The sequence below is a fragment of the Lithobates pipiens genome, unplaced genomic scaffold, assembly GCF_037356315.1.
Source record: "Lithobates pipiens isolate NorthernLeopardFrog02 unplaced genomic scaffold, aLitPip1_a1.2 Scaffold_3, whole genome shotgun sequence".
NCBI classification, from domain to species: domain Eukaryota; kingdom Metazoa; phylum Chordata; class Amphibia; order Anura; family Ranidae; genus Lithobates; species Lithobates pipiens.
In genome coordinates this window covers 50,311,435-50,337,439 of record NW_027507790.1, presented here as the reverse complement: position 1 = coordinate 50,337,439, position 26,005 = coordinate 50,311,435, and the positions used below count along the sequence as shown (strand labels likewise).

Below are 26,005 nucleotides of genomic sequence, written 5' to 3'. Positions count from 1 at the left end.
AGCAATGTAACTTAACGGTACTGTGTTTTTATAAAAAAAAAAAAAAAAAAACAGGACAAAAGAAAATATATTGCCTATTCAATTGCAACTATACGGCCGCCTGCAAAACTTTGCGGCCAAAACAGGCATCACCTGATGCACTGACGTCTACCTTGTAGAACTTAGTAAACGTGTGGACAGACGACCAGGTCGCCGCTTTACACACCTGAGCAACAGGCGCTTGGTTTCGGAAGGCCCAAGACGTTCCAATTGCCCTTGTGGAGTGGGCCATGACCAGAAAGGGGGGCCCCTTCAAGGCGTAGGCTTGCAATACAATCTGTCTGATCCACCTGGAAATGGTGGCCAACAAGACTGTCATGCCTTTCTTTGGACCAGCCACCGAAACAAACAGTGAGTCTGACTTCCGAAAAGGAGCAGTGGCAGACAAATACACCTTTAGAGCCCAAACCAAATCCAGAGCGTGAAGGGCCACTTCCTTTGGGTGTTTCGGCTTAAGACACAGAGATGGTAATACAATGTCCTCATTGATATGAAAAGCCGAGACCACTTTCGGCAGAAAAGATGGTTGCGGACGCAACACCACCTTATCCTTGTGGATAACCAGATAAGGTGACTTGCATGACAAAGCCGCCAGTTCCGAAACCCTCCTGGCCGATGTGATGGTCACTAGAAAGACCACTTTCTGGGAAAGAGTCAACAGGGGAATCTCCCTGATATTTTCAAATGGCAGTTTTTGAAGCGCCGATAACACCAAGTTCAGATCCCACGGGGGTAACGGTGGACGCACCGGAGAGATTACATGTCGCACCCCCTGAACAAAGGTACTCACTAATGAGTGAGACGCCAGGGGTTGCTGAAAAAAAGACAGCCAGAACTGATATTTGCCCCTTATTGGTTTATTGGTATTTCTGGTCTACTCCTCGCTGAAGAAACAGCAGGATCCTGGATATAGAAAAGGAGCGCAGATGCCATCCTTTCTCCTCACACATGGAAATGTAGGACTTCCAGGTACGATGGTATATCTTCCGGGAAGAAGACTTCCGTGCCCTCAATATAGTTGGGATCACTGAGTCCGACAGACCCGGTTCCTCAACACCTGGCTCTCAATAGCCGTGCTGTTAAAGCAAGCGATAGTAAAGCAGGATGGAGAATCGGACCATGAGACAGAAGGTCCTCTCGTAACGGCAGTTGCCATGGGGCGTCTGCCACCAGGCGCACTAGGTCTGCGTACCAAGGCCGCTGAGGCCAATCTGGGGCGACCAGAATCACTGGGATCCCCTTGACCTCCACACTGCGGAGCAGACATGGCAACAGTTTCTGTGGAGGAAAGGCATAGATCAGCTGGTACTGATCCAACGAAGCCACCAACGCGTCTGAAGCGTCTGCCTACGGATCTTGTCCTGGACACGATCTCAGCACCTTCCGATTGAGACGGGAGGCCAGAAGATCCACATCTGGTGTGCCCCACCTCAGGTACAGTAGCCTGAATACCTCCGGATTCAACGCTCATTCTCCTGGATCCAGCATCTGGTGGCTCAGATAGTCCGCCTGCCAGTTCTCCACTCCCGGGATGTAAATAGCCGACAGGGCCGGTACGTGTCGCCCTGCCCACCGAAGTATGTGAGCAACCTCCCGTGCGGCGGCTGAGCTTCTTGTTCCCCCTTGGTGATTGATGTATGCCACAGCCGTGGTGTTGTCTGCCTGGATCCAGATCGGACGCCCCTGTAGTCTCATCGACCATGTGGTGAGGCACAGCCTGATCGCTCTTGGCTCAAGCAGATTGATCCGCAACTTGGATTCTTCCACCGACCAGAGGCCCTGAGCCGACTGAACCCCCATCACTTCACCCCAGCCAGAAAGGCTGGCGTCCGTTGTGATCACTGTCCACTTCAGATGTAGGAACGACTTCCCGGACTGAATCACCGGGGACCTCAGCCACCAGTTCAGGGAATCTCTAACTGACTGACTCACCTGGATCCGTCGATCCAGGGACAAATGAGATTTGTCCCACTGTGTCAAAATCTCCTTCTGCAGGACTCTGGTGTGGAACTGGGCATATGGTACTGCCTCGAAGGAGGATACCATGGGTCCCAGGACTTGCATGTAGAAGCAGAGAGACGACCACTTGCGGTTCATCAGCAGTTTTACCGTGGATCTGAGAGACTGCAGTTTGTCTGAAGGGAGAAAAACTCTCGCTTCCCTGGAGTCCAGCAGCAAGCCCAGGTACTCTAGATGCTGGGTCAGTACAATCACTGACTTCTTTAGGTTCAACAGCCACCCAAATTCTTTCAGGGTCTGCATGGTGATCCTCACATCCTCCTCTAATTCTGAGGCGGAAGATGCCCTCAGGAGGAGATCTAGGTCCTTCTCCTTCACTAGGCAAAATAAAATGGATGACTGGAGGGTTGTTGCCCAAGGGAGCGCCCCCTGGGCGGAACTGAAAAGTTCTGAGTGTTACATAACAAGTAATGCCTGGTATTCCCTTAGTGGTGGGCATAACACAATGGCTAAGAGAGGAGTTGTGTCGGTTGGTGAAAATAAGAGAAAATACCTTTTTATTGTTTTTCAGCTTTACTGTCTCAACCAAGCCCCACTGTTTCCTTGGATAGGTGTTATGAAGCAAATCCCAGGAGGCAGAGAGTTACTAAAGGTGCACATATGTAGTCCATGCGCAGAACAGACGTGCATCTGCGTATGCTCTCAAGCGCCATGAACAGCTATGGCGCTCAGCTGCCAGAAATGGGGGTGCTTGTGTTTAGGAGCAGATGTCACCTGTGCATACGCAGATGTGGCACCAGGTCCAAATAAATGGCAGAGCTTGGCAGCATATCTACACACACAGATTTTGAGAGATGTAAAATCCAATATATTCTTTAACATATTAATGTAATTTCAAAATTTTCAGTCTTTTTTAATCTACAGCTTTCATAGAAATAACACTACCTGCTATTCCAATCTTGAAAGTCCTTGTTCAGGCTTTTCCTGTTAGGGTTGCACAAATACCAATATTGGTGGCAATACTAGGCATCTTCGCGAGTATCGGCACTTGCAAAAATGCCTCGCAACCAGAAGAAACATCAGCTTGGGAGTGGAGCGGCTCCTCCTCCCCTCCGACGGGCTCCTCTGGCCTAGGGCTGTATTAATGCATGGGCCAACCTGGACACTGCTTATGTGGGCAGGATCTGTGGTGCTCAAATCACAGGGCATGTAGAGGCGAGCCAGTGGGGATTGGAGCAGTAGGCATCCCTCCAGAACAAGTAGCAGAGGTAAGATCATGCCCCGATCTAGGGGGGTATTGGGGAACAGGTGGGCGTCTGAGCTCCCCCCCTTCCAAGCCCTCCACCACCCGACACTTGACAGCAGTGTCCCATCCCCACATGGTACACATCTTGGGCGCAGCACTAATCCTCATCCCATTCCCTTACAGCTTTGATGTGCATAGTGTATAGCTAGCTACTGCAACTCTGTTCCTACCATAGAATGTCACAGGTTGGAACTGCAACCAGTAGCTATCTATACACTGTGGACATTGAAGCTATAATAGAATTGTATTTCAGCTCCAGTGTGTGCTGTGTGGGGAGCTGGAGCTCTGCCTGTGTACAGAACAGGGATGGGAAACAGAGCTCTGCCTGGTGCATGGCTAGAAGTGACCCCTGTATGGAGTCCTCCTAACCCACTGTACTGTGCCCTCCTGCCCTGTGTTGTGCCCTCCTACCCTCCCTGTGTTGTGCCCTCCATGTGTTTCTTCCTCCAGCTGTCACCTCTGCCCCCATGTCTCCCAATGACCCTCCCATCCCCACCTGCTTCCCCCCAGCGATCACATGGTATCGGTGCCTTTATTGAGCAGGCATTTTCCATATTTTATCAGGCAGCCTGTGCAATATTGTGCACACATTGCTGGAGCACACACATGTAGACAAAAAGTGATTTTTGAATCTCCACTGTGAAATAAACACAGAAGAGCTCCAATGTATTTCACTTAACATTTGTTGTTTGTAAATAGGCTTACCCATGTCCAAAAGGGGAGATGAAATAAAAGCAGCAGTGAACGCGATTATCAATGATGTGCCGTCTGTTTAGGCCGCTCTCATCATGCAGGTAGCGCTCAAACTGATTATCGATATACTGAATGATTGTTTTGAAACTGAAGAAAAAAATAAATAAAAAAAAATGTTGCTTTGATTGTTATATTGGTTATACAAGCAAAAAAAAAAAAATTTTTTTCCACCACTTAAAAATACTACACAAATATTAAGAAACGTTATATTTTCTATACACGTTTACCACATTTGTTACAGTGGAAGGGATGCTGTCCAGCCATGTACTCAATAAAATTTTAGTCTGGGAGAAAAATAAAGCCAAATAGATTTGCAGTGCTGCTTATTAAACATTGCCTGCGGTGTTAGGTGTGTGTATTAGAATGCAATACAAGGGCTATATTGTGTAATGAAAAGCTCAGAGCAGAAGGAGGCTCACAGCCAGCTGTGTTAACAGATGCTCATCCTTCTCTACCAACAATATCAAAAACAATAAACCTCAGGAAATGAGACAGCTCAAAATTGGTAGGACTTTCTGGAGAAAATACATGTATCGCGTAGTAAACACGGGACCATGCCTAAAGCACAAAAAGCTATAATAATAAAACTATGTAACCCACAGTAGGTACTCACATACATATTTTTTTTACCTACGCTATAAGAATTTTGGGTGATTTTTTTTTTACAGTTTATAAGTTGTAAATACACACACAGATATACAAAGTTCTGTACATAAGTTTTAAACACAAAAATATTTGTCTAAGGTGGTTATTTTATGTCTTGTGAACATAAAGAGAATATTAGATTTCCAAACATTCTTTTAACAAAAAGTGAGGCAATACAAAAAGATTTTACAACGTACTTAGAACTAAACACTAGGCAGATGGAAAGCACACATTTTTGCAGTTCTGTAATCATTACATGTATATTTATTTTCTATGCATTAAGGTAAAAAAAACTGTGTGCAACAGCCCCCCTCATACTTACCTGAGCCCCACCTCGATCCAGCGATGTTGTACGAGAGTCTTGGCTGTCTGGGGCCCTCCCTCCTGTTTGTCTGAGACACAGCAGCGGGTGCCATTTGCTCCTGCTGCTGTCAAAATCAGTGAGCCAATGAGGACAGAGAGGGGGTGGGGCTGAGCCGGGGCTCAGTGTCTGAATGGACACACAGAGCAGCAGCTCGGTTGCCCCCATAGGAAGCTGCTTGCTGTGAGGGCACTTGGCAGGAGCGCCTGCAAGGGACCCGAGAAGAGGAGGATCCGGGCTGCTCTGTGCACAACCACTGCACAGAGCAGTTAGGTATAACATGTTTGTCATAAAAAATAAAAAAGGCTTTAATATCACTTGAAATTTGTGAACATTGTCACGTGGACAGAAAGTTATGAGAAATCAAAAAAATGTCACCAGAACTGAAATAGAGTGGGATAAAACATACATCTTCAAAAGGGGGCACCTGTGAAAACTAAGAGGTGATTTACCTCAAGCTGAAGAGAATTCCTGTAACTTCCTGTTGTAGCTAGACAACAGAAGTAAAGGGAAATCTCCCTGATAGGACAGAGATGGCACAAAAAACTGACATGGGTTTTATCCATTTACTATTCTATCCAACACAAAAAGGGCTTTGATTTTAGACTTATGGTAATCTAAAAAAAATTTCCTGTTTAGCAACTGTGTTCACAGTTCTGAAGGCCAAATAATCTGCTGATTGCCTTTCTTTGCCAATTATTCACATTTCCATGATTAACAGTTTTTTTTCTATATCCCAGGTAACTGTTAACTCTAATAGAGAGCTTCGATAGAGAGCAACAGACTGATTTTTCAGATATTTGTGACATTACTGAAAAAAAGGGCAACATATAGCTATCACAGCAACAACGTCGCTAAACCCTCTGCTTCTAAACTTTACAGATGCCAAGAGCTTCAGTTATATAATGCATTTACAACACAACCTGTTTATTATATAATGTATACTGGTGTGATTATATGACCTATGACTATACTGCAAATCTGCATGGTCGGAGATTAAAGCATAAGTAACGAGACTTTTTTTTTAGTTTTGAATGAAGTGGAGAGACATTAGAACCCCTGTCATGTTTTTATTGCTGTCTGTACCACCATAAGGGAGATTCACCCTCTCTATTTGTCATATTTACTGTTTTCGTAAAAAAAAAAAAAAAAAAAAAAAAAGGGGGGTTATTACATTCCCATACTTTATCCAAAATGAAAAGAAGAGTTTTGCCTATAGTTCCACCTTAATCCATTAGCAATGCTGATGTTGTGAGGGGGTTTAATCTCTAACTAGTAAACCAACTAAGCTGAATTCCTTTTAAAATAATGATGCAATAATCTTTTATCTTGTCATCAATTTATTTCAAATATCTTTCAGCATCAATGAGGAAAAATGTAGAGAAAAATGAAGTCATCCATCCATCCCATTTGAGACAGCCGCACAAACTGTGCGCTAACAGGGTTTATTTAAAGCTTTCTTGTACAGGCATACTATTTCAAATCATTGTGGTTTTTTGGTTTCCTGGGGCATTCTGCCGTATCACAGGATATGCCCTTAGAAACCAGGTGCTTCCCACAGCATCACAATAGCCCAGTGTGTCAGTGAACCACATAACCAGGAAAACATCCAACGGGAAGTGACCTCAGAGGCAGGAAATGACCTAATATCTTATGTTAACTTGTAAGCTGTATTAATGTTGAATTTATTTATTTTTTTATGAAACAAACCACATTAGGAAGTAACTTCCCTGGAAAGTCTTATTTCATGAAGTCTTTATTTGGGATTATACCAAGTCTAAAACTGAACACTAGGCAGGTATTAAAAAATACTTCATGTGATTATGTGTCAATTAAAAAAGAATGCAATGTTTTTAAAAGCAACTTGTATAAAAACCTGAATTTGATTTATAGCCTAACTCTAGAAATACTACGCTTATGTATTCATTCATAAAAACACAAGGCTGCCTATAAATGGCTAAGCAGTGCTCAGCCTGGCTTGAGTTTGTTCTGGGCACAGAACATGAATTCCCTGTACTGCTGCTGAAACACAGTGCTGTATACTGTATGTGGTTCAGCCCTCAAATTTTCCACTTGCCTGCTCGCATCGTGCAAGTGGAAAATGAGGGATGGCGAGCGTGGGCTGCCTTGGAGCGGGGGGCGGGGAAGGGAGTACTGCCGGCAGGTGCTGTTAAATGGGAGCCATTCTCCCCCAGCAATCACCCTAGGGAAGAGAGAGCAGGCGGCCAGATCAAAAGAGCGCTGAGGAACATCGGTGTAATAACTGTCACTAGAATTGCCAAGTGACGGTCTGCATTGAGGTAGCTAGAGTGGGTTCTTTGGACGACCTTAGCAATTTAGTGTACAAAGGCCCTGGTGCACGTCCTGGGCTTCCGCTGCCGACTAGGACGACACTCAGGGTGTGGGGGTTGGCCCAGAGACGGTTTATTAGGCCAGGGGTCTGGTCTCCCCGGCAGCCGCTGTGGGAGAACCCTGGGTTCCCGCATTTTCAGACTGTGCCTGACCCGATGGAGTGGGTGCGCTACGGGGTGCAGATGGTAGGAGACATTATCATGGGTGGAAGATTGGGGTCATATGGGGAACTCGCCACCAAATTTAATTTGCCCGGGTGGATGTACTTCCGCTACCACCAACTACGACATGCAGCCAGGGCGCAGCTGCCAGAAGTTATGAGCCTCTCTATGGATCCTGTGGAGGAGCTACTAACTCGGGACCAGCTCTCCAAGCCTCTCTCGTCCTTATACATTTCGCTACTTAGTGTGGACTCTCCTAAGATGGATAAATTGTGGGAAGCCTGGATGAGGGATATTCCTACCCTGGCGAGAGAGGATTGGAATGACTGCTTTGAGGATAGCCTAGGCCTGGTGATTTCCTCTAGGGATAAGGTAATACAGACCAAGTTTCTACATAGAGTTTATTATACTCCACAGCGGCTGCACAGACTGTATCGGCAGAGAGACCCTGCCTGTACCAGGTGCAGGGCGGAAGTGGGAACGTTCTTCCATATGTTCTGGAGCTGCCCGGCGTTGGCCGGCTTCTGGACTGACGTGTTTGACACCATTAATGAGCGTCTTGGCTTGTCCCTGCCCAGGTCCCCGGAGCTGGCTCTTCTTGGCATTCAGGAGGAGGATCAGCAGCCTCGCTACTCCAAACTCCTGATTGCCTTTTTGCTTTATTATGCCAAGAAGGCCATTCTCCTTTGCTGGACTTCTGCCTCCCCCCCCCCCCCCCCCCCCCGACGCTGGCTCTGTGGGATGACATCATTAACAAGGCCCAAAATGACATATCAGCAGGAAGTGCCCTAAGAAATTTGACGGCATATGGCTACCCTGGACGGGAGGAGATAGAGAGGGTATATAGAAATTAGAACTGCTACTGCTGGATCCGTGGGGTTGGTCTTCCTCCCTCCCCCCCTTCCTTCCCCCCCCTTTTCTTTCCCTTATCATGTCCCCACTCTTGTTCCCCCTTCTCCCTATGTCTTCCCCTTTCCTGCCCGCCCCCCTCCCTTCCCCCCCCTTACGGAATCTGATGGGGGGTACAGTGGCTCCCGTTAGATTTTCTGTTCCGTGGTATCTGAGTGTCCACTGCCCTCACAGGGTTACTGTCGGGGAAGGTTGTATAACATATCTTGTATTCCACGTGGAGTATACTGTATTCCAATTCCTTTTTTTTTTTGTACGTTTTAACATTGTTTTTTTTGGGTTGTAACCTGTGTGTCTAATATCAATAAAGCGAACTTTATACACCGTGAAAAAAAAAGAATTGCCAAGTGTCAGCATTCTCTGCACTCGCTCACACACAGCCTCGTCTCCTGGCACTGGTATTTTGATAGACAACGCCGGGATGTGTGACGTGTACCAAAGTACCCGGGCCAGGATGTATGTGACGGCGAGCGGCAGGAAAACTCGGCAATTCAAATGAAAGCTGTTACAGCGATGTTCCTCAGTGCTCTGATGATCCTGCTTCCTCTCCTCTCTCTTCCTCTGCACAGGTGAGGCGGCATTGTTGGGCACAAGCAGGCTGCATTGATGGACACAGGCAGGCTGCATGGATGGACACAGGCAGGCTGCATGGATGGACACAGGCAGGCTGCATGGATGGACACAGGCAGGCTGCATGGATGGACACAGGCAGGCTGCATGGATGGACACAGGCAGGCTGCATGGATGGACACAGGCAGGCTGCATGGATGGACACAGGCAGGCTGCATGGATGGACACAGGCAGGCTGCATGGATGGACACAGGCAGGCTGCATGGATGGACACAGGCAGGCTGCATGGATGGACACAGGCAGGCTGCATGGATGGACACAGGCAGGCTGCATGGATGGACACAGGCAGGCTGCATGGATGGACACAGGCAGGCTGCATGGATGGACACAGGCAGGCTGCATGGATGGACACAGGCAGGCTGCATGGATGGAAACAGGCAGGCTGCATTGATGGAAACAGGCAGGCTGCATTGATGGAAACAGGCAGGCTGCATTGATGGAAACAGGCAGGCTGCATTGATGGACACAGGTGAGGCTGCACTGATAAAGAAGTTGTTAATATTTATTTTTGTAACTTAATTCTGCATAAAACATTTAAGTGTCATTTCATGAGATACTTTATGAGGACGTGTTTAGGGGTGGAATTAGGGGAGGGCATGGTAGGAGTTGGGTGGAGCAACTGATGGAGACTAACCCTTAAGGCCTGGCTTTTAGCTCTGGACTTGACGTTTTGAGCCTTGATGTAGTTGATCATACAGTTCATATAGAGCTGACATCTGCTTCTTCGATTAGTAAAGGAAACAATTTGTTTGGTTTAAACTATTTATAGTATTGCAAGGTAGATGCCTCCATGCAAACACCTATGGGCAGTGCAAGGGGGATCCCAAAGTGCAAACACCTGTGTGTGTGATGCCATAACTCAGGAATAGAGGTTTTCCAGAAAGAAGCCTTTACTGCATCAATGCCACAAAAAAGCAAGGTAAGGCATATCAAGGTGTTGTCAGGCATATTGTAACCACCATTGATGCAGTGAAGGCTTTTTTCTGGAAACTCGACCATGCAGCTCATTTTTAAGTATTGTCGCATTGTGCTCCTTAAAATAAAAAAAACACATAGGGGGTTATTTACGAAAGGCAAATCCACGTTGCATTACAAGTGCAAACTACAAGTGCACTTGAAATTGCACTGAAAGTCGCTGTAGATTCGAGGGAGACATAAAAAACAGTATTTTAGCTTGCACATGATTGGATGATAAAATCAGCAGAGCCTCCCCTCATTTCAGATCTACCCCTCAGATTTAGAGTGACTGTACTTCTAAGTGCACTTTCAGTGCAATTTCAAATGCAGTTCGCACTTGTAGTGCAAAGTGTATTTCTCTTTCGTAAATAACCCCCACTGTCTTTTTCCAGAGCAGCCTGTATGTCTCATGAGGTTACCTGTGGGTTTTTCTTTGTATCCTGAACAATTCTTCTGGCAGTTGTGGCTACAATCTTTCTTGGTCTACATGACATTGGCTTGGTATCAAGAGATCCCAGAATTTCCCCCTTTGGATATATTTTTATATCCTTTTCCAGCTTTATAAAGTTCCATTACCCCGTTACGTAGGTCTTTTGACAGTTCTTTTCTGCTCCCCATGGCTCAGTACCATCCATTTAAGAGCTTATAAAAACTCGTTGACTATTTATACACTGGCCCCAATTGCAATTTAAAAAGCCACAAATGTGGGAAATTAACCTTTAAAGTGATGGTAAAGTCTAGTTTAAAAAGCTGCTGTGTCTCAGCCATTTAAGAGGGAGTCAGGGAAGGACAAGGCACTTGTGTACATCGTTGGACAGAGATGGGGCTCAGGTAAGTATTAGGGGGGCTGCTACAAACAGACTTTTTTTATCTTAACCACTTACGGACCACCCGCAGTCGTTATATGTCAGTACTTTGAAGTGGGATATCGTTGTTATGGCAGCAGCTAGCTACCGTAACCCCGGAATCTTCTTCAGTGGGGGGTCCGCTTTCAGATAAAAGTGTCTCTGTGGCGGATTCGCCGCAAGAATCCGATGCCCTCCGCTGCTTACCAGAGCCACCAGCAGAGGCAATCAGGTCCTTCATGCTCTGTGGTATGGAGACGAGTGAGAGGAAGATGGCCATTTCCATACCATTGCAGGGCGGAAGCGACGTCAAAATGTCACTTCCACCCATAGATCTTAAAACAGATTTTATTTTGTTTAAACTACAAATTTTTTTTTGTTATTGCATTTTAGTGTAAATATGAGACCAGAGGTCTTTTTGACCCCAGATCTCATATTCAAGAGGTCCTGTCATACTTTTTTTCTATTAAAAGGGATCCTTACATTGGTTGTAATAGGAATAAAAGTAAAACAATTTTTTTTAAAGAACAGTGAAAAAAAGGAAGGTAAAATAAATAATAAGAAAATTTTTTTTTTAAACATGCCCCGTCCCTCCGAACTTGCGTGCAGCATGTGAAATCGGTGTTCAAACCACACATGTGACACGTTAGAGTGAGAGCAATCATTTTAGCCTAGACCTCCTCTGTAACGCAAAACATGCAACCTGAAGAATTTTTTAAACGTTTATGGAGATTTATAAGGGTAAAAGTTTGTTGCCATTCCATGAGCAGGCGCAATTCTGAAGAGTGACATATTGGGTATCAATTTACTCGGCGTAACATTAACTTTCACAATAAAAAAAAAAATTGGCTAACTTTACTGTTGTCTTATTTTTTTATTCAAAATGTGTATTTTCCCAAAAAAGTGCGCTTGTAAGACTGCTGTGCAAATATGGTGTGACAGAAAGTATTGCAACGACTGCCATTTTATTCTCTAGAGCTTTAGAAATAATATATTTATATATATATATATATATATATATATATATATATATATATATATATATATATATATATATATATGTTTGGAGGCTCGGACCTTAAGTGGTTACTGCATAGAACGCATTAAGAGAAAATACCTTCTGCCTTTACAACCACTTTAAGGTGACTGTCACCTTTGAAATTTTTTTTTATAAAAAAGCTAACTGCAACAGAAGAGTTTTTCTATACTTGCCTGCCTTGTTACCTGCTCCTTTAAAAGTGGTTCTAAAGTTAAAGCGTTTTCCACCTTAACGCATTCCCAACACTTATCTGATACCACTCACAATCCAGTAATGTCCCGGCCGGCAGCCCCACTCTCCTGCATCGGTCAAATCTTGTGAGGAGGGAGCCGGGCTGAGCCATGCTGTATGGGTCTTCTTGCTATGGCACACACAAAAGAAGAAGAGTGGACGGCACAAGTGAGGGACCCCAGAGGAGGAATGGGGCTAGGACAAGTATAACATGTTTATTATTTTATTTAAAAAAAAAACTGCCTTTACTACTGCTTTAATCTTCGCTCTGCTCAAAAGTTACAACTGCGTAATAAATCTTCACGCCAGGCACTCTTCTGGGTGTGTGGGATGCTTGGTCCGCCATTGCACACTGTAATATCATCTGCCAGATCATACGTCATTACAAGATACAGTAGTGTCAAAGGGGCTGGAGAAAGAACCGCAGTTCTCAGTGCAGGACAGGACATTCCACACCTTCCAGAAATGTTGGATGTGAAGATTCTTCAGGTGGGCTGTAGTCAAGATTTTTTGGGATGAGTAGCAGGACAGGCAGGTATAAACAAACCATCTTCTATAACAAGGAAACTTTTTTTTTTTTTTACTTTTTTCTTAATTTTTCTTAACTGGTCAGCATGGTAGGGCTGTTTAAGCCTCAGAAAAACAGATCCTTTGGTGGGTAGGATAGCACCCATCTAAGTATTTTAACTGTGTTTATGTTTGTTCAGTTCTGCATTATAAAGCTTCCTATCTGCACCTTGGGTTTATCTCTTGTAAAAGATGTGCACGATCACGTATTTTCTTGCTGTCATTCATTGCCCTGTACACATTGCCCGTAGTAGAATAAATCTTCACATTGCTCTGTCTGAAGTTTCAATTTGTGTTCAAACAAGAGGCAAGCAGCATGGCACTGCACAGGATAATGCAAGACCCCTTTTGTCTGTAGTCTGAGAACTAGCATTTACTGTTAAGAGACTAGATATCCCACAATACCTGGATCTCCCACAGTCCAGTGCTACGCAGGTGAGAGCTAAATAATAATTAGATCTGAAACAGACACACACAGGCAAAACACAACTGCCTATAATTTGTGACGCAACACAGTAAATGGCTGGACATGAATTGGATGTTGTGTGACCTGGAACAAGAAGTTACCTGTTCCTAGTAAAAGCTATATGAAGCAAGAAAAACTGACATTGGGGAATCGATCAGTCGTGACACTAAAAGCTGCAGCCGCAACGTGAGCCTATCATTACAGGGTAAGGCAAACATACAACACAGGAAATAGAACTACACTAATACCTGGTCAAAACAACAAAAACATCTGAAAGGGTTCAATGGCTTCAAATGAGCAATTTTCCTGTAAAATATTAATATCTTTAGAAGAGACTAGAAACTAAAATCTAATATATCATAATATAACTAAATCCATGCTGTATTTTCACAAAGGTCAGCACAGCTGGAAAACATTGGCTTACTCATAAAACAAGAAGTTCAGCTCAAGGTTTACAGATGCCTCAGGATTTGTATAAGTCTTAAAATCTTCAACATTTTTTATTTTTTTACCTAGTGAATTACACAGGCTGTAGGCTATTTTCTAGCCAATGCTAAAATCTTCAAAAGTATAAGTAGTGAGGGTTTAATGAGAGTTTTTCACTTGACCCACTCCCTTATAAAAGGGCACCCCCCCCCCCCCCCCATCCTTTGGTACTAAACTTTCTACTGTCTGCTTCATTGTTTTCTGTTGGATCCTTTGATAAATACAGTGCTCCTGGGTGGGAGGAAAGGCTGGTTCAAGTTGTCCGATCCACTAAAAGAGCTACTCTAACTCAGATTGCTTAAAATGTTAAAGCGGTTGCATAGTCATTTTTGTAACTTTGACCTACAAGTAAGCCTATAATAAGGCTTACCTGTAGGTAAAAAGAATATCTCCTAAACCTGTACGGTTAAGGAGATATTCCCCCTCGACTTAAGTGGCGCATGTGCACTGGGGAATGTCCGGCAGACGCAAGACCCTACTGTGCGGGAGTGACGGCATTGCGGCTCTGGCGCTGTGAGTGGCCGGAAGTCACACCGAGGGAACATGTCAGCTCCCTCCTGAGTTCCCGGCACCTCATTCTAAGGTATTTCATGTGCAGTGCATACTAGCTCATTATGCCTTTTCCTTTACAGGTGTAAAAAAAAAAAAAAAAAAAAGTCAGCGGGTTTACTTCCACTTTAATGCTGGTTTGGATAAAAAGGTGTCAAAACACACAGTGCATTAGTGTTTGTTGCATATGTGGCAGCATAGCTGCAGACCAGTCAGGGTGCCCATGCTGACTTGTTTCCACAGCCAAAAGAGCTTGCAATGGGCACCCAAGTATCAGAACTGAGCCTCGGTGGCCTGGTCTGGTGAGTTCAACAATGATTTCAGCAACACAATGATTAATTTGAGGCGTTGACTCCAAATCTCTATTGGATTAAGCATCTGACAAATGTGCTCAAAAATCCATGCAATCCATAAAGACTCCACCTCACAACTTACAGAGTTTAAAGTGTTTGTTAACCCAAATGTGCAAAGCTGTACCAGCCCCTATATTATAGGCAGGCATAGCACATTACAAGTCTTTTATAAAAACAAGGATTGTAAATAGCTTCAGGCCAGTCACGTGACTAGCAGTCGCCATACAGCACCAAAACATGGCTTCTGCAAGAGGGCCGAGATCTCCCTCTCAGCTGTGGAGGTCACATGGTCGCTCGGCCCCTTCCGCAGTAGCACTGGAGACCAGCCGCGAGTCATGTGACTGACCTGAAGATCGCTTTAAAACTGTATTTACAAGCCTTGTTTTTAAACAATACTTACACAGTGTGCTATGCCTGCCTATAACAGAGGGGCTGGCAGTGAACATTTGCAAAAAGCAAATTCGGCCCAAAGTGTCAATATTTTGTATGGCCACCATTATTTTCCAGCACTGCCTTGACCCTCTTGGGCATGGAGTTCACCAGAGCTTTGCAGGTTGCCCCTGGAGTCCTCTTGCACTCCTCCACGACAACATCACAGAGCTGCTAAATATTAGAGACCTTGCGCTCCTCTACCTTCCATTTGAGGATGCTCCACAGATGCTCAATAAGGTTTAGGTCTGGAGACATGCTTGGCCAGTCCACCACCTTTACCCTGAGCTTCTTTAGCAAGGCAGTGGTCATCTTGGAGTAGTGTTTGGGGTTATGTTGGAATACTGCCTTGTGGCCCAGTCTCCGAAGGGAGGAGATCATGCTCTGCTTCAGTATGTCACAGTACATGTTGGTATTCATGTATTCAGTGATCTATAGCTCCCAAGTGCCAGCAGCACTCATGCAGCCCCAGACCATGACACTCCCACCACCATGCTTGACTGTAGGCAAGACACACTTGTCTTTGTATGTCTCACCTGGATGCCGCCACACATACTTGACACCATCGGAACCAAAAAGGTTTATCTTGGTCTCATCAGATCACAGGACATGGTTCCAGTAATCCATGTCCTTAGTCTGCTTGTCTTCAGCAAACTGTTTGTGGGATTTCTTGTGCATCATCTTTAGAAGAGGCTTCCTTCTGGGACTACAGCCATGCAAACCAATTTGACGCAGTGTGCAGCGTATGGTCTGAGCAATGACAGGCTGACCCTCCCATCCATTCAACCTCTGCAGCAATGCTGGCAGCACTCATTTGTCTATTTTCCAAAGACAACCTCTGGATAGGATGCTGAGCATGTGCAATCAACTTCTTTGGTCAACCACGGCGAGACCTGTTCTTAATGGAACCTGTCCTGTTAAATGGCTGTATGGTCTTGACCACCATGCTGCAACTCAGTTTCAGGGTCTTGGCAATCATCTTATAGCCTAGACCATCTTCATGTAGAGCAACAATTCTTTTTTTTCAGATCCTCAGAGAGTTCTTTGCCATGAGGTGCCATGTTGAACTTCTAGTGACCAGTATGAGAGAGTGAGTGCGATAACACCAAATTTAACGGCTTCCTCACTGACTCCTGTATATATATATGGCGGCAGAATGCCTCTGCTGCGTTAATCACCCTATGTATACTGCAGCTCCTTTAAGAGCCATAGCAGACGCTCACGCCTGCTGTACGGTAGGGGACCCAATGCTTGTGGCCGGCGGGTGCGATTCCCGCCAGCCGACCTGCGTTCGCGGGTCGGAGAGCAGGAATGGGTATTTGTGTGTGTAAACACACAAATCCCTGTCCTATCAGGAGAGGAGAGACAGATTATCTGTTTCTACTAAGTAGGAACAACGATCTGTCTCCTCCCCATTCAGTCCAATCCCCTCACAGTAGAACACATCTAGGGAACACACGTTAGACCCCTTGATCGCCTCCTAGTGTTAACCCCTTCCATGCCAGTGACATTTATACACTAATCAGTGGCTATTTTTTTAGCTCTGATAGCTGTATAAATGTCAATGGTCCCAAAAAGGACGCAATGTCGCAGTCCCTATAAAAAAAATCACTGATCATTACTATTATTACCATTACTAGTCAAAAAATAATAATAATAAAAAAGCCATAAATCTATCCCCTATTTTGTAGATGCTATATCTTTTAGGCAAACTACTTAATATAAGCTTTTTAAGATTTCTTTTTTTACCAAAAATATGTAGAATACATATTTGCCTAAACTGATGATGATTTTTTTTTTTTATTTGTGATATTTATTATAGCAAAAAGTATTATGTATTATTATTTGTGGGGGGGAAGACTCAAATTTTGTTTGGGTACAGCGTTGCACGACCACACAATTGTTAAAGCGACACAGTGCCGTATCGCAAAAAAATGGCCTGGTCAGGAAGGGGGTAAATTCTTCTGGGGCTGAAGTGGTTAACACACTTGCTCCCCATTCACAGCTGACACCTTTTAACACTAACGAGTCACATGACACCGGGGAGGGAAAATGGCTAATTGGATCCAACTTGGACATTTTTTACTTAGGGTTGTACTCAAGGTTCACATAGGTGTAAACCGAGCCTTATGCTGGCCATACATGTATCGGTTTTTGGACGAGAATATTCATATGAAAAATCTTTGTACATTTGCTGAATGAAAGAATGGCGTTTTGAAAATTTCACTTGCTTTTAACATTCAGTTTTAAAATGAATGTCATTTTTTAACGTAAACCACACACACTGTCTGAAAATTTCTTTCACTATGAAATTTTCTATTCTGCTGTGGTCGAAAAACAAACATCGATTTGACCTCACTAGCGATTAGAAAAATCAAACAAACGTTCTTAGAATTACATTTTTTTTTAAGGAAGACATTGTTTTTATATGGCCAGCTTAAGTGACAGCAGGCGCAGGTAGCTTTTATCAAGCCACCTGCCTATGACAAGGGAGTCTGTCATACACAATATATTACAGTTCTGACTAAAATTGGCAAAACGGTCTTTAATTTATTTTTCTTTAAATAACAAATGTGAGCTCAAATCTGATGATATTTACCAGATTCATCCCCTAATATTATATATAGCAAATAATATATATAGCAAATCGCTTCTGTTATTCTCATCGTGGATTCGAGATTTTGCTCCCTAACCATACTTTACAAAATAACTAAATTAAACACCACACTTTAAGGTTATTATCAGATTAATCGAAACAATCGGCCAACTAATCGATTATGAAAATAATCGTTAGTTGCAGCCCTAGAGGGGTGTACTCACTTTTGTGAGATACTGTATAAAAAAAATCATCAACCAAGCTTTTTATTCCATATTAAATAAAAATAAATACCCTAAAAACACACTATAGTAAACGGAATTTAATTTTGTTAGTAAGCTAAGCAACAAGCGTTCCATAAAAAAAAAAAAAAAAATCAGTAATCCATGTTGCGGCTCCAGATTTCATATAAGGGTAAATGCCATTGACCTGCTCTTTGTCACGAGGATCCAAGTAGGGCAGCCAGAAACATTTCAATGCAATAAACAAGTTGAATTAGCACACAATCAACAGGAAGAGCTGCCTGAAAAACAATAATCTGGCCAGAAGCTCATGCAGGGGCAAGACGGCAACGGAAGGAAAGGGGGGACTCCTGTACATCGCTCACTACTTACCCAATGCAAGCCACAGACATCCAATTTAACACTTAGACTGCTGACAGCTAAAACTGCCTTCTAAATGCTTCATATGTAGCCTTGGGCAAAGGTGCAACTACTACTGTCCCTGAGAAGAACAAAGTTATTCAGCTTTAGGTTATAAGCTACACAGTTCTGGCGGCTATAAAGCTGCATCAGCTTGTAAATACTACACCCTTCTGACCAAGTACAACCTAACAGCACCCATTGAGTGCACTTGCTGCAATTGATAAACCATTAGGAGTCAATAAATTCTATACAGGAGATATACAAAAGGATTTAAGCAGAAGAGAAACTAAAGCATACATTATTGGTTAATGTGCACAGTCCAAGTGCTAGTAAATAAATACAGTATATATGCACATTATATATATATATTGCTGTGCAAACGGTTGGCGTTGTATAAATTTGGTATATTATATATACACACATAAATATATATACACACACACAGTAATACCTCGGATTGCAAGTAACGTGGTTAACGAGCGCTTCCCAAACGAGCTATTAAAATCCTGACTGTTTGCGAGTGTTGTCTCGCAAAACGAGCAGGATTCAAGCCTCTGCGGTGTCCATTACCGCACTTGGCCGGCGGTGGGGGGCGATGACACTCGGAGCCATTCGGATACACTTGGAAACATTCCGTTCCCGAGCCTCTCAGAGGCTTTCCGAGCAACTCCGAAAGGTTTATGAGTCTCTTTGGCGGCACGGATGTACTTAATGTATTGTACTGGTGGATACCAATCAGTGCCAAATACCTGCCAATCAGTGATGCCCATTGTGGGCACTGATTGCCATCCATTGTGGGAACTGATTGGCATCCCTGGTGGTCTAGGGTGGCATACCTGGTGGTCCAGTGTGGGCATCCTTGGGGGGGCTGCCGATCGGCTCTCTTCTACTTGCGTCTGACAGATGCGAGTGAGGAAAAGCCGATTACCGACTCTTCCTGTTTACATCGTGATCAGCCGTGATTGGTCAGACTGACACACCTCAACAACGATCGCTGTGATGCGTGCAGCGGGGCCAGGAAGCAGATTAATATCCTGAAGCCGTCATATGACGTCCGGTCAGGATATTGAAACCACTTTGCTATATTGCGGGCGGCAAGTGGTTAAAATGTCAGGTTTCTGCGTTGTAAAAAAAGAAATAAAATGAGACAAAAATAAATAATTTCAGAACTTTTTCCACCTTTAACGTGACCTATAAACCGTACAACTCAATTGAAAAGCAAACTGAAACCTTTTAGAGAGGGGAAGTAAAAATAAAATAATGTGGTTGCATAAGTGTGCACACCCTCTTATAACGGTGTTCAGAATTAAAGGGGTTGTAAAGTAAAAATTTTTATTTTTTTAAAATAACAAACATGTCATACTTACCTCCACTGTGCAGCTCGTTTTGCACAGAGTGGCCCCGAACCTGCTCTTCTGGGGTCCCTCGGCGGCTGTCTCAGCTTCCTCCCGCAGGTGCTTCTCACGTTAATGCGAGCTCCCTCGCATTGGTGAGAAGCACTGCGGGCGCGCTCCCGTGATACAGCCGGCGGCTATAGCCGCTCGCTGTATCACAAGGCCCCGCCCCCCGGCGCGCTGCGTCATTGGATGTGATTGACAGCAGCGCGAGCCAATGGCTGCGCTGCTTTCAATCCATCCACTCCAGCCAATCAGCGGCCAGGCTGAGCGGCGAAGAGGACGGCGGGGGCGAGCGTGGGATTTTCGAGGGGTCAGGTAAGTAAAACGGGGGGACTGGGGGCGACGGCAGTGTGAGATGTTTTTTCACCTTAATGCATAGAATGCATTAAGGTGAAAAAACATTTACCTTTACAACCCCTTTAAGCAATGACATTGCTGTATGTCGGTTTGCCTTTTGACCACTAGGGGGCGCGACAGAGCTGATGTATGTATAAATGCAAATAGTCCCAAAAATGTGTCAAAAGCGTCCGATCTGTCCACCATAATGTCGCAGTCCCGATTAAAAAAATAAAAATAAAAAATAATAAAAATGCCATAAATCTTTCCCCTATTTTGTAGATGCTGTAACTTTTGCGCAAACCAATCAATATACGCTTATTGTGAATTTTATTACCAAAAATATGTAGAGGAATACATATCGGCCTAAACTGAGGAAAATATTAGCTTTTTAAAAAAAAAAAAAAATTTGGGATATTTATTATAGTAAAGTAAAAAACTGCTGGAAGAAAAAATCTTAAACACCCTAAAGAAAAGCTTCAACACAACGTGGGATACACACAAGCACAAATAAAAAACAGAAATGGTTGTGCTGCATACCTTATACCTACAAATTTGTGATAAATAGTGATAAATAATCAAAGGAACCACTAAAGGTCCCAAAACAAAGCAGTGATAATGAATAGAGTTCCAATATCGATCAATCGAATTCCAATGAAACAGTCTTTATCAATTAGTGCAGATATCGACTAGTGATCAGCTCCAAAACTTGTGACGTTTCTTGCAAACCCACCACCGCATCAGTACGGGGGGAACTTCCAGACCAAACATCAAAAGACCCAGAACCTCCGCTAGAAGCTAATGTGCAACTCAATGCGTGGCGGATCAAACCTGGCTCGGAAAAAAACATCAATTGACAGCCATAGGTAAAACCCACTAGGTAGTTTACTTTAAATTAAAATTACAAGACGCCAATAGGCATAAAAACAGCAAACAATAAAAGTTTATGCGGCCCATGACGTCATCAAACCTGTGACGAAATGTGGTGGGAGGAGCGACGTACTGACGTCACCGTGCGCTACGTTCCGTTGTTTTAGCACGGGCTGCATAAACTTTTATCCTTTGCCGTTTTTACACCTATTTGCATCTTGTAATTTTAATTTAAAATAAACTACCTAGCGGTTTTACCTATGGCTGTCCATTGATGTTTTTTTCCAAGCCACGTTAGATCCGCCACGCATTGAGTTATACATTAGCTTCCAGTGGAGGTTCTGGGTCTATTGATGTTTTGTCCGGAAGATCCCCCTACTGATGCGGTGATTGGACCAGGATTGGAATTCCACTGAGGAAAAGGCCCTGGCTGGGTGTTAGTCACAGGCATTATGTGTCTTGCCATCTGGTAAGTGCCATTTCTTAAGGTGGTGGGTTTGCAAGAAACATCACAAGGTGATATCTGCACTAATTGATAAAGACTGTTTCATTGGAATTCGATTGATCGATATTGGAACTCTATTCATTATGACTGCTTTGTTTTGGGACCTTTAATAGTTCCTTTGATTATTTATCACAATTTTTTTAGGTATACAGCACAACCATTTCTGTTTGATATTTATTATAGCAAAAAGTACAAAATAGTGTTTTTTTTTTTTTTAAATGTCGCTTATTTTTGTTTATAGCGAAAAAAATAAATAAAAAAAACCCAGAGATAATCAATTACCACCAAAAGAAAGCTCTATTTGTGGGGAAAAAAAGGGATGAAAGTTAAATAGGAGGCAGTACACACCTGCCATGATTTAAAGTGCCTCTGCTTAACCCAAAATAAGGTTCAGCTGTTCTAGTAGGTCTTTCCTGAGATTTTCTTAGTCGCATCCTACAGCAAACGCCATGGTCCGCACAGAGCTTACAAAGCATCAGAGGGATCTCACTGTTAAAAGGTATCAGTCAGGAGATGGGTACAAAACAGTTTCCAAGGCATTAGATATACCATGAAACACAAGGAAGACAGTCACCAAGTGGAGAAAATATGGCACAGCAGTGACATTACCAAGAACTGGACGTCCCTCCAAAATTGATGAAAAGATGACAAGAAAACTGGTCAGGGAGGCTGCCAAGAGGCCTACAGCAACACTAAAAGAGCTGCAGGAATATCTCGCAAGTACTGGCTGTGTGGTACATGTGACAACAATCTCCTGTATTCTTTATATGCCTGGCCTATGGGGTAAAGTGGCAAGCCTTTTCTTAGGAAGAAAAAACCATCCAAGCCTGGCTAAGTTTTGAAAAAACACATCTGAAGCCCCCAAAAGCATGTGGAGAAAATGTGTTCTGGTCTGATGAAACCAAGGTTGAGCTTTTTGGCCATATTTCCAAAAGATAAGTTAGGCACAAAAACAACACTGTACATCACCAAAAGAACACTATACCCACAGTGAAGCATGGTGATGGCAACATCATGCTTTGGGGTCGTTTTTCTCCAGCTGAAACAGGGGCCTTAGTCAAGGTAGAGGGAATTATGATCAGTTCCAAATACCAGTCAATATTGGCACAAAACCTTCAGGCTTCTGCTAGAAAGCTGAACATGAAGGGGAACTTCATCTTTAGCATGACAACAACCCAAAGCATACATCCAAATCAACAAAGGAATGGCTTCACCAAAAGAAGATTAAAGTTTTGGAATGGCCTAGCCAGAGCCCACACCTGAATCCGATTCAAAATCTGTGGTGTGATCTGAAGAGGGCTATGCACAGGAGATGCCCTCGCAATCTGAAAGATTTGGAGTGTTTTTTTCAAAGAGTGGGCAAATATTGCCAAGTCAAAATGTGCCATGCCAGACATACCCAAAGAGACTGAGTGCTGTAAGAAAATCAAAAGCTGCTGCAACAAAGTATTAGTTTAAGGGTGTGCACTCGTATGCAACCTTATAATTTTTTTTATTTATTTTTACTTCCCTCCACCTAAAATATTTCAGTTTGTTGGTAAACGGAGTTGTACAGTTTATAGGTCACATTAAAAAAGGCGGGAAAAAAAATTCTGAAATTATTTATTTTTGTCTCATTATTTGTACATCTCAGAAACCTGACATTTTAACAAAGGTGTGTAGACTTTTTATATCCACTGTATATATATATATATATATATATATATATATATATATATATATATATATACACATATACACATACACACACACAAGCATATACACATACCCCATATATACAGTGGATAGATTACATTTTATCTGACACACATTAGACTCATCTCACAAAACTAACACCAAGATACAAGTCTATAACAGTTCCCCCCAAAAAATGAAGAAAAATTCTTAGGCGAGTCCAATAAATTGAAAATTACTAGGGTTACACCGAAACCGATACTGAGTATTTGCCCATGTACATGTACTCGGGCAAATGCTCCTGATGCTTCCCCCCGGTACCTGGACAATCAGGGGTGATCAGTGCGGTGGTAGAGTTACAAGTATCGACCCCCCTGTATAGGTTTAAATTAAGTAGCTGACAACCACTTCTCCTCCTCTCCCCTCATGCGGCTTCCAGCTGGTTTATTGAAATCTATACAGGAGGATCGGTGCTTGTAACCCCCCCCCCACCACTGTACCCCATGACTGTGCCTGTATACTCTTCCAGTCCCCCTCCCCTCTGTGTGCTCCGCTCCCCCAACCTCTGTGTGCTCCGGTCCCCCCCCCCCCCACCTCTGTGTGCTCTGGGACCCCCCACCTCCGTGTGCTATGGTCCATCCCCCCCTTCCGTTTACTCCAGTCCACCCCCTCCATGTGCTCCGGGTCCGGTGCGGTCTGGTCCCCCCTGTGTCAATCTTTCAGGATGAAGAGTGGAGGAAGGAGCCAGTAAATCTGTCGGCTCCTTCCTATTCCAAGTGAACACTGTCCATTCATAACTGAGATTTGTAAACTATGTTTACAATACTTCAGTTTATGACTGGAGAGGAGCCTCTGTCTCCTGTCCGTTTTGGTATTGGTACTCGGTCTTAAAAAAGTGGTATCGGTGCAACCCTAAAAATTACAGTCACATGGCTGAGAAGAGAGTCTTAAGCCTGGTACACAATAGTATTTTTTTTCGCATTCAATCCAGTGGGCTGATATAACTGACAGCTCCAGAGCAGCCACTATACTAACTATCCGACATTAGTACAGCAATCTCCCCTGCTGTTCTATTGTGTTCTGACAGGTGGATGCCCCCCTGCCAGAACATTCCGATCAGTGCTCTCAGCCATTGGCTAAGATAACTGATCGGGAGCTGACCGGCAGACCTTATTCCGTCATGCCCCAGACCAGCTGCAGTACACACAGGCCGAATGTCGGCTGGTTACTATTGAACACATGGCCTGTGTGTACTAGGCTTTAGGATTGTGTTAAAGCTTTGTGAATTAAGCCTACTGTCATGCAGCTGGTGACCTAACCTGGGATAAGTGCACAACACTAGTGTTACTGGGAAGCGCCAATATATTTCATGACACAGAAGAGCAACGTTCTCCACCAAGTTTTCTAAAGGGGTTTTCTACTTAAACTGGAAACTCACGTCGCATTTTTCAACTGTTTGATAATTATAAGGAAAAAAATGCTACATGCAGCAGGATGCAGCTCATCTTCTCATAGAGTCAAAGTAAATTAACCCAACCCAAAGATAAGCACATTCACAGTAAGGACCAATTTAAAAAGCTTTAACACAAGGGCAGAGGCCTACCTAGGGTCTCCAGGGCCCTTGGCGAGAATCTGTATCGGCGCCCCCCCCCCTCATTATACATTGTCACCCCCGTATTTTTGAATATGTTTTTAAGTAGCCTTGCAGGATAAATGCCATTTTTGCATTACACTACACACTACTAACCACTACACTGCACACTGACCACTGACCACCGCACACTCACCTGACCACCGCACACTGCACTACACACTGCCCTGACCACCGCACGCACACCTGACCACCGCACGCACACTCACCTGACCACCGCACACTCACCTGACCACCGCACACTCACCTGACCACCGCACAATAGATACACACTGACCACGGCACACTGACCTGACCACCGCACACTGATCTGACCACCAAACTGCACACTCACCAGACCACCGCACACTCACCCGACCACCGCACACTCACCCGACCAGCGCACACTCACCCGACCAACGCACACTCACCCGACCAACGCACACTCACCCGACCAACGCACACTCACCCGACCAACGCACACTCACCCGACCAACGCACACTCACCCGACCAGCGCACACTCACCCGACCAGCGCACACTCACCCGACCAGCGCACACTCACCCGACCAGCGCACACTCACCCGACCAGCGCACACTCACCCGACCAGCGCACACTCACCAGACCAGCGCACACTCACCAGACCAGCGCACACTCACCAGACCAGCGCACACTCACCAGACCAGCGCACACTCACCAGACCACCGCACACTCACCTGACCACCGCACACTCACCTGACCACCGCACACTCACCTGACCAGCGCACACTCACCTGACCAGCGCACACTCACCTGACCAGCGCACACTCACCTGACCAGCGCACACTCACCTGACCAGCGCACACTCACCAGACCAGCGCACACTCACCAGACCAGCGCACACTCACCAGACCAGCGCACACTCACCAGACCAGCGCACACTCACCAGACCAGCGCACACTCACCAGACCAGCGCACACTCACCAGACCAGCGCACACTCACCAGACCAGCGCACACTCACCAGACCAGCGCACACTCACCTCACCACCGCACACTCACCTGACCACCGCACACTCACCTGACCAGCGCACACTCACCTGACCAGCGCACACTCACCTGACCAGCGCACACTCACCAGACCAGCGCACACTCACCAGACCAGCGCACACTCACCAGACCAGCGCACACTCACCAGACCAGCGCACACTCACCAGACCAGCGCACACTCACCAGACCAGCGCACACTCACCAGACCAGCGCACACTCACCAGACCAGCGCACACTCACCAGACCAGCGCACACTCACCTCACCACCGCACACTCACCTCACCACCAC

The 26,005-nt window shown here is 44.6% G+C and overlaps 1 protein-coding gene across 2 annotated transcripts in view; it reads right to left on the bottom strand.

The window, feature by feature from the left end:
• Positions 1-26,005, bottom strand: part of LOC143940382 (septin-2) — a gene marked incomplete in the record, with an annotated part of 169,806 nt that overhangs the window by 92,669 nt on the left and 51,132 nt on the right. For both annotated transcript variants that reach the window (XM_077461657.1, XM_077461656.1), the window contains 1 exon segment: positions 4,010-4,144. In XM_077461657.1, coding sequence (XP_077317783.1) covers positions 4,010-4,144 — 135 coding nt within the window.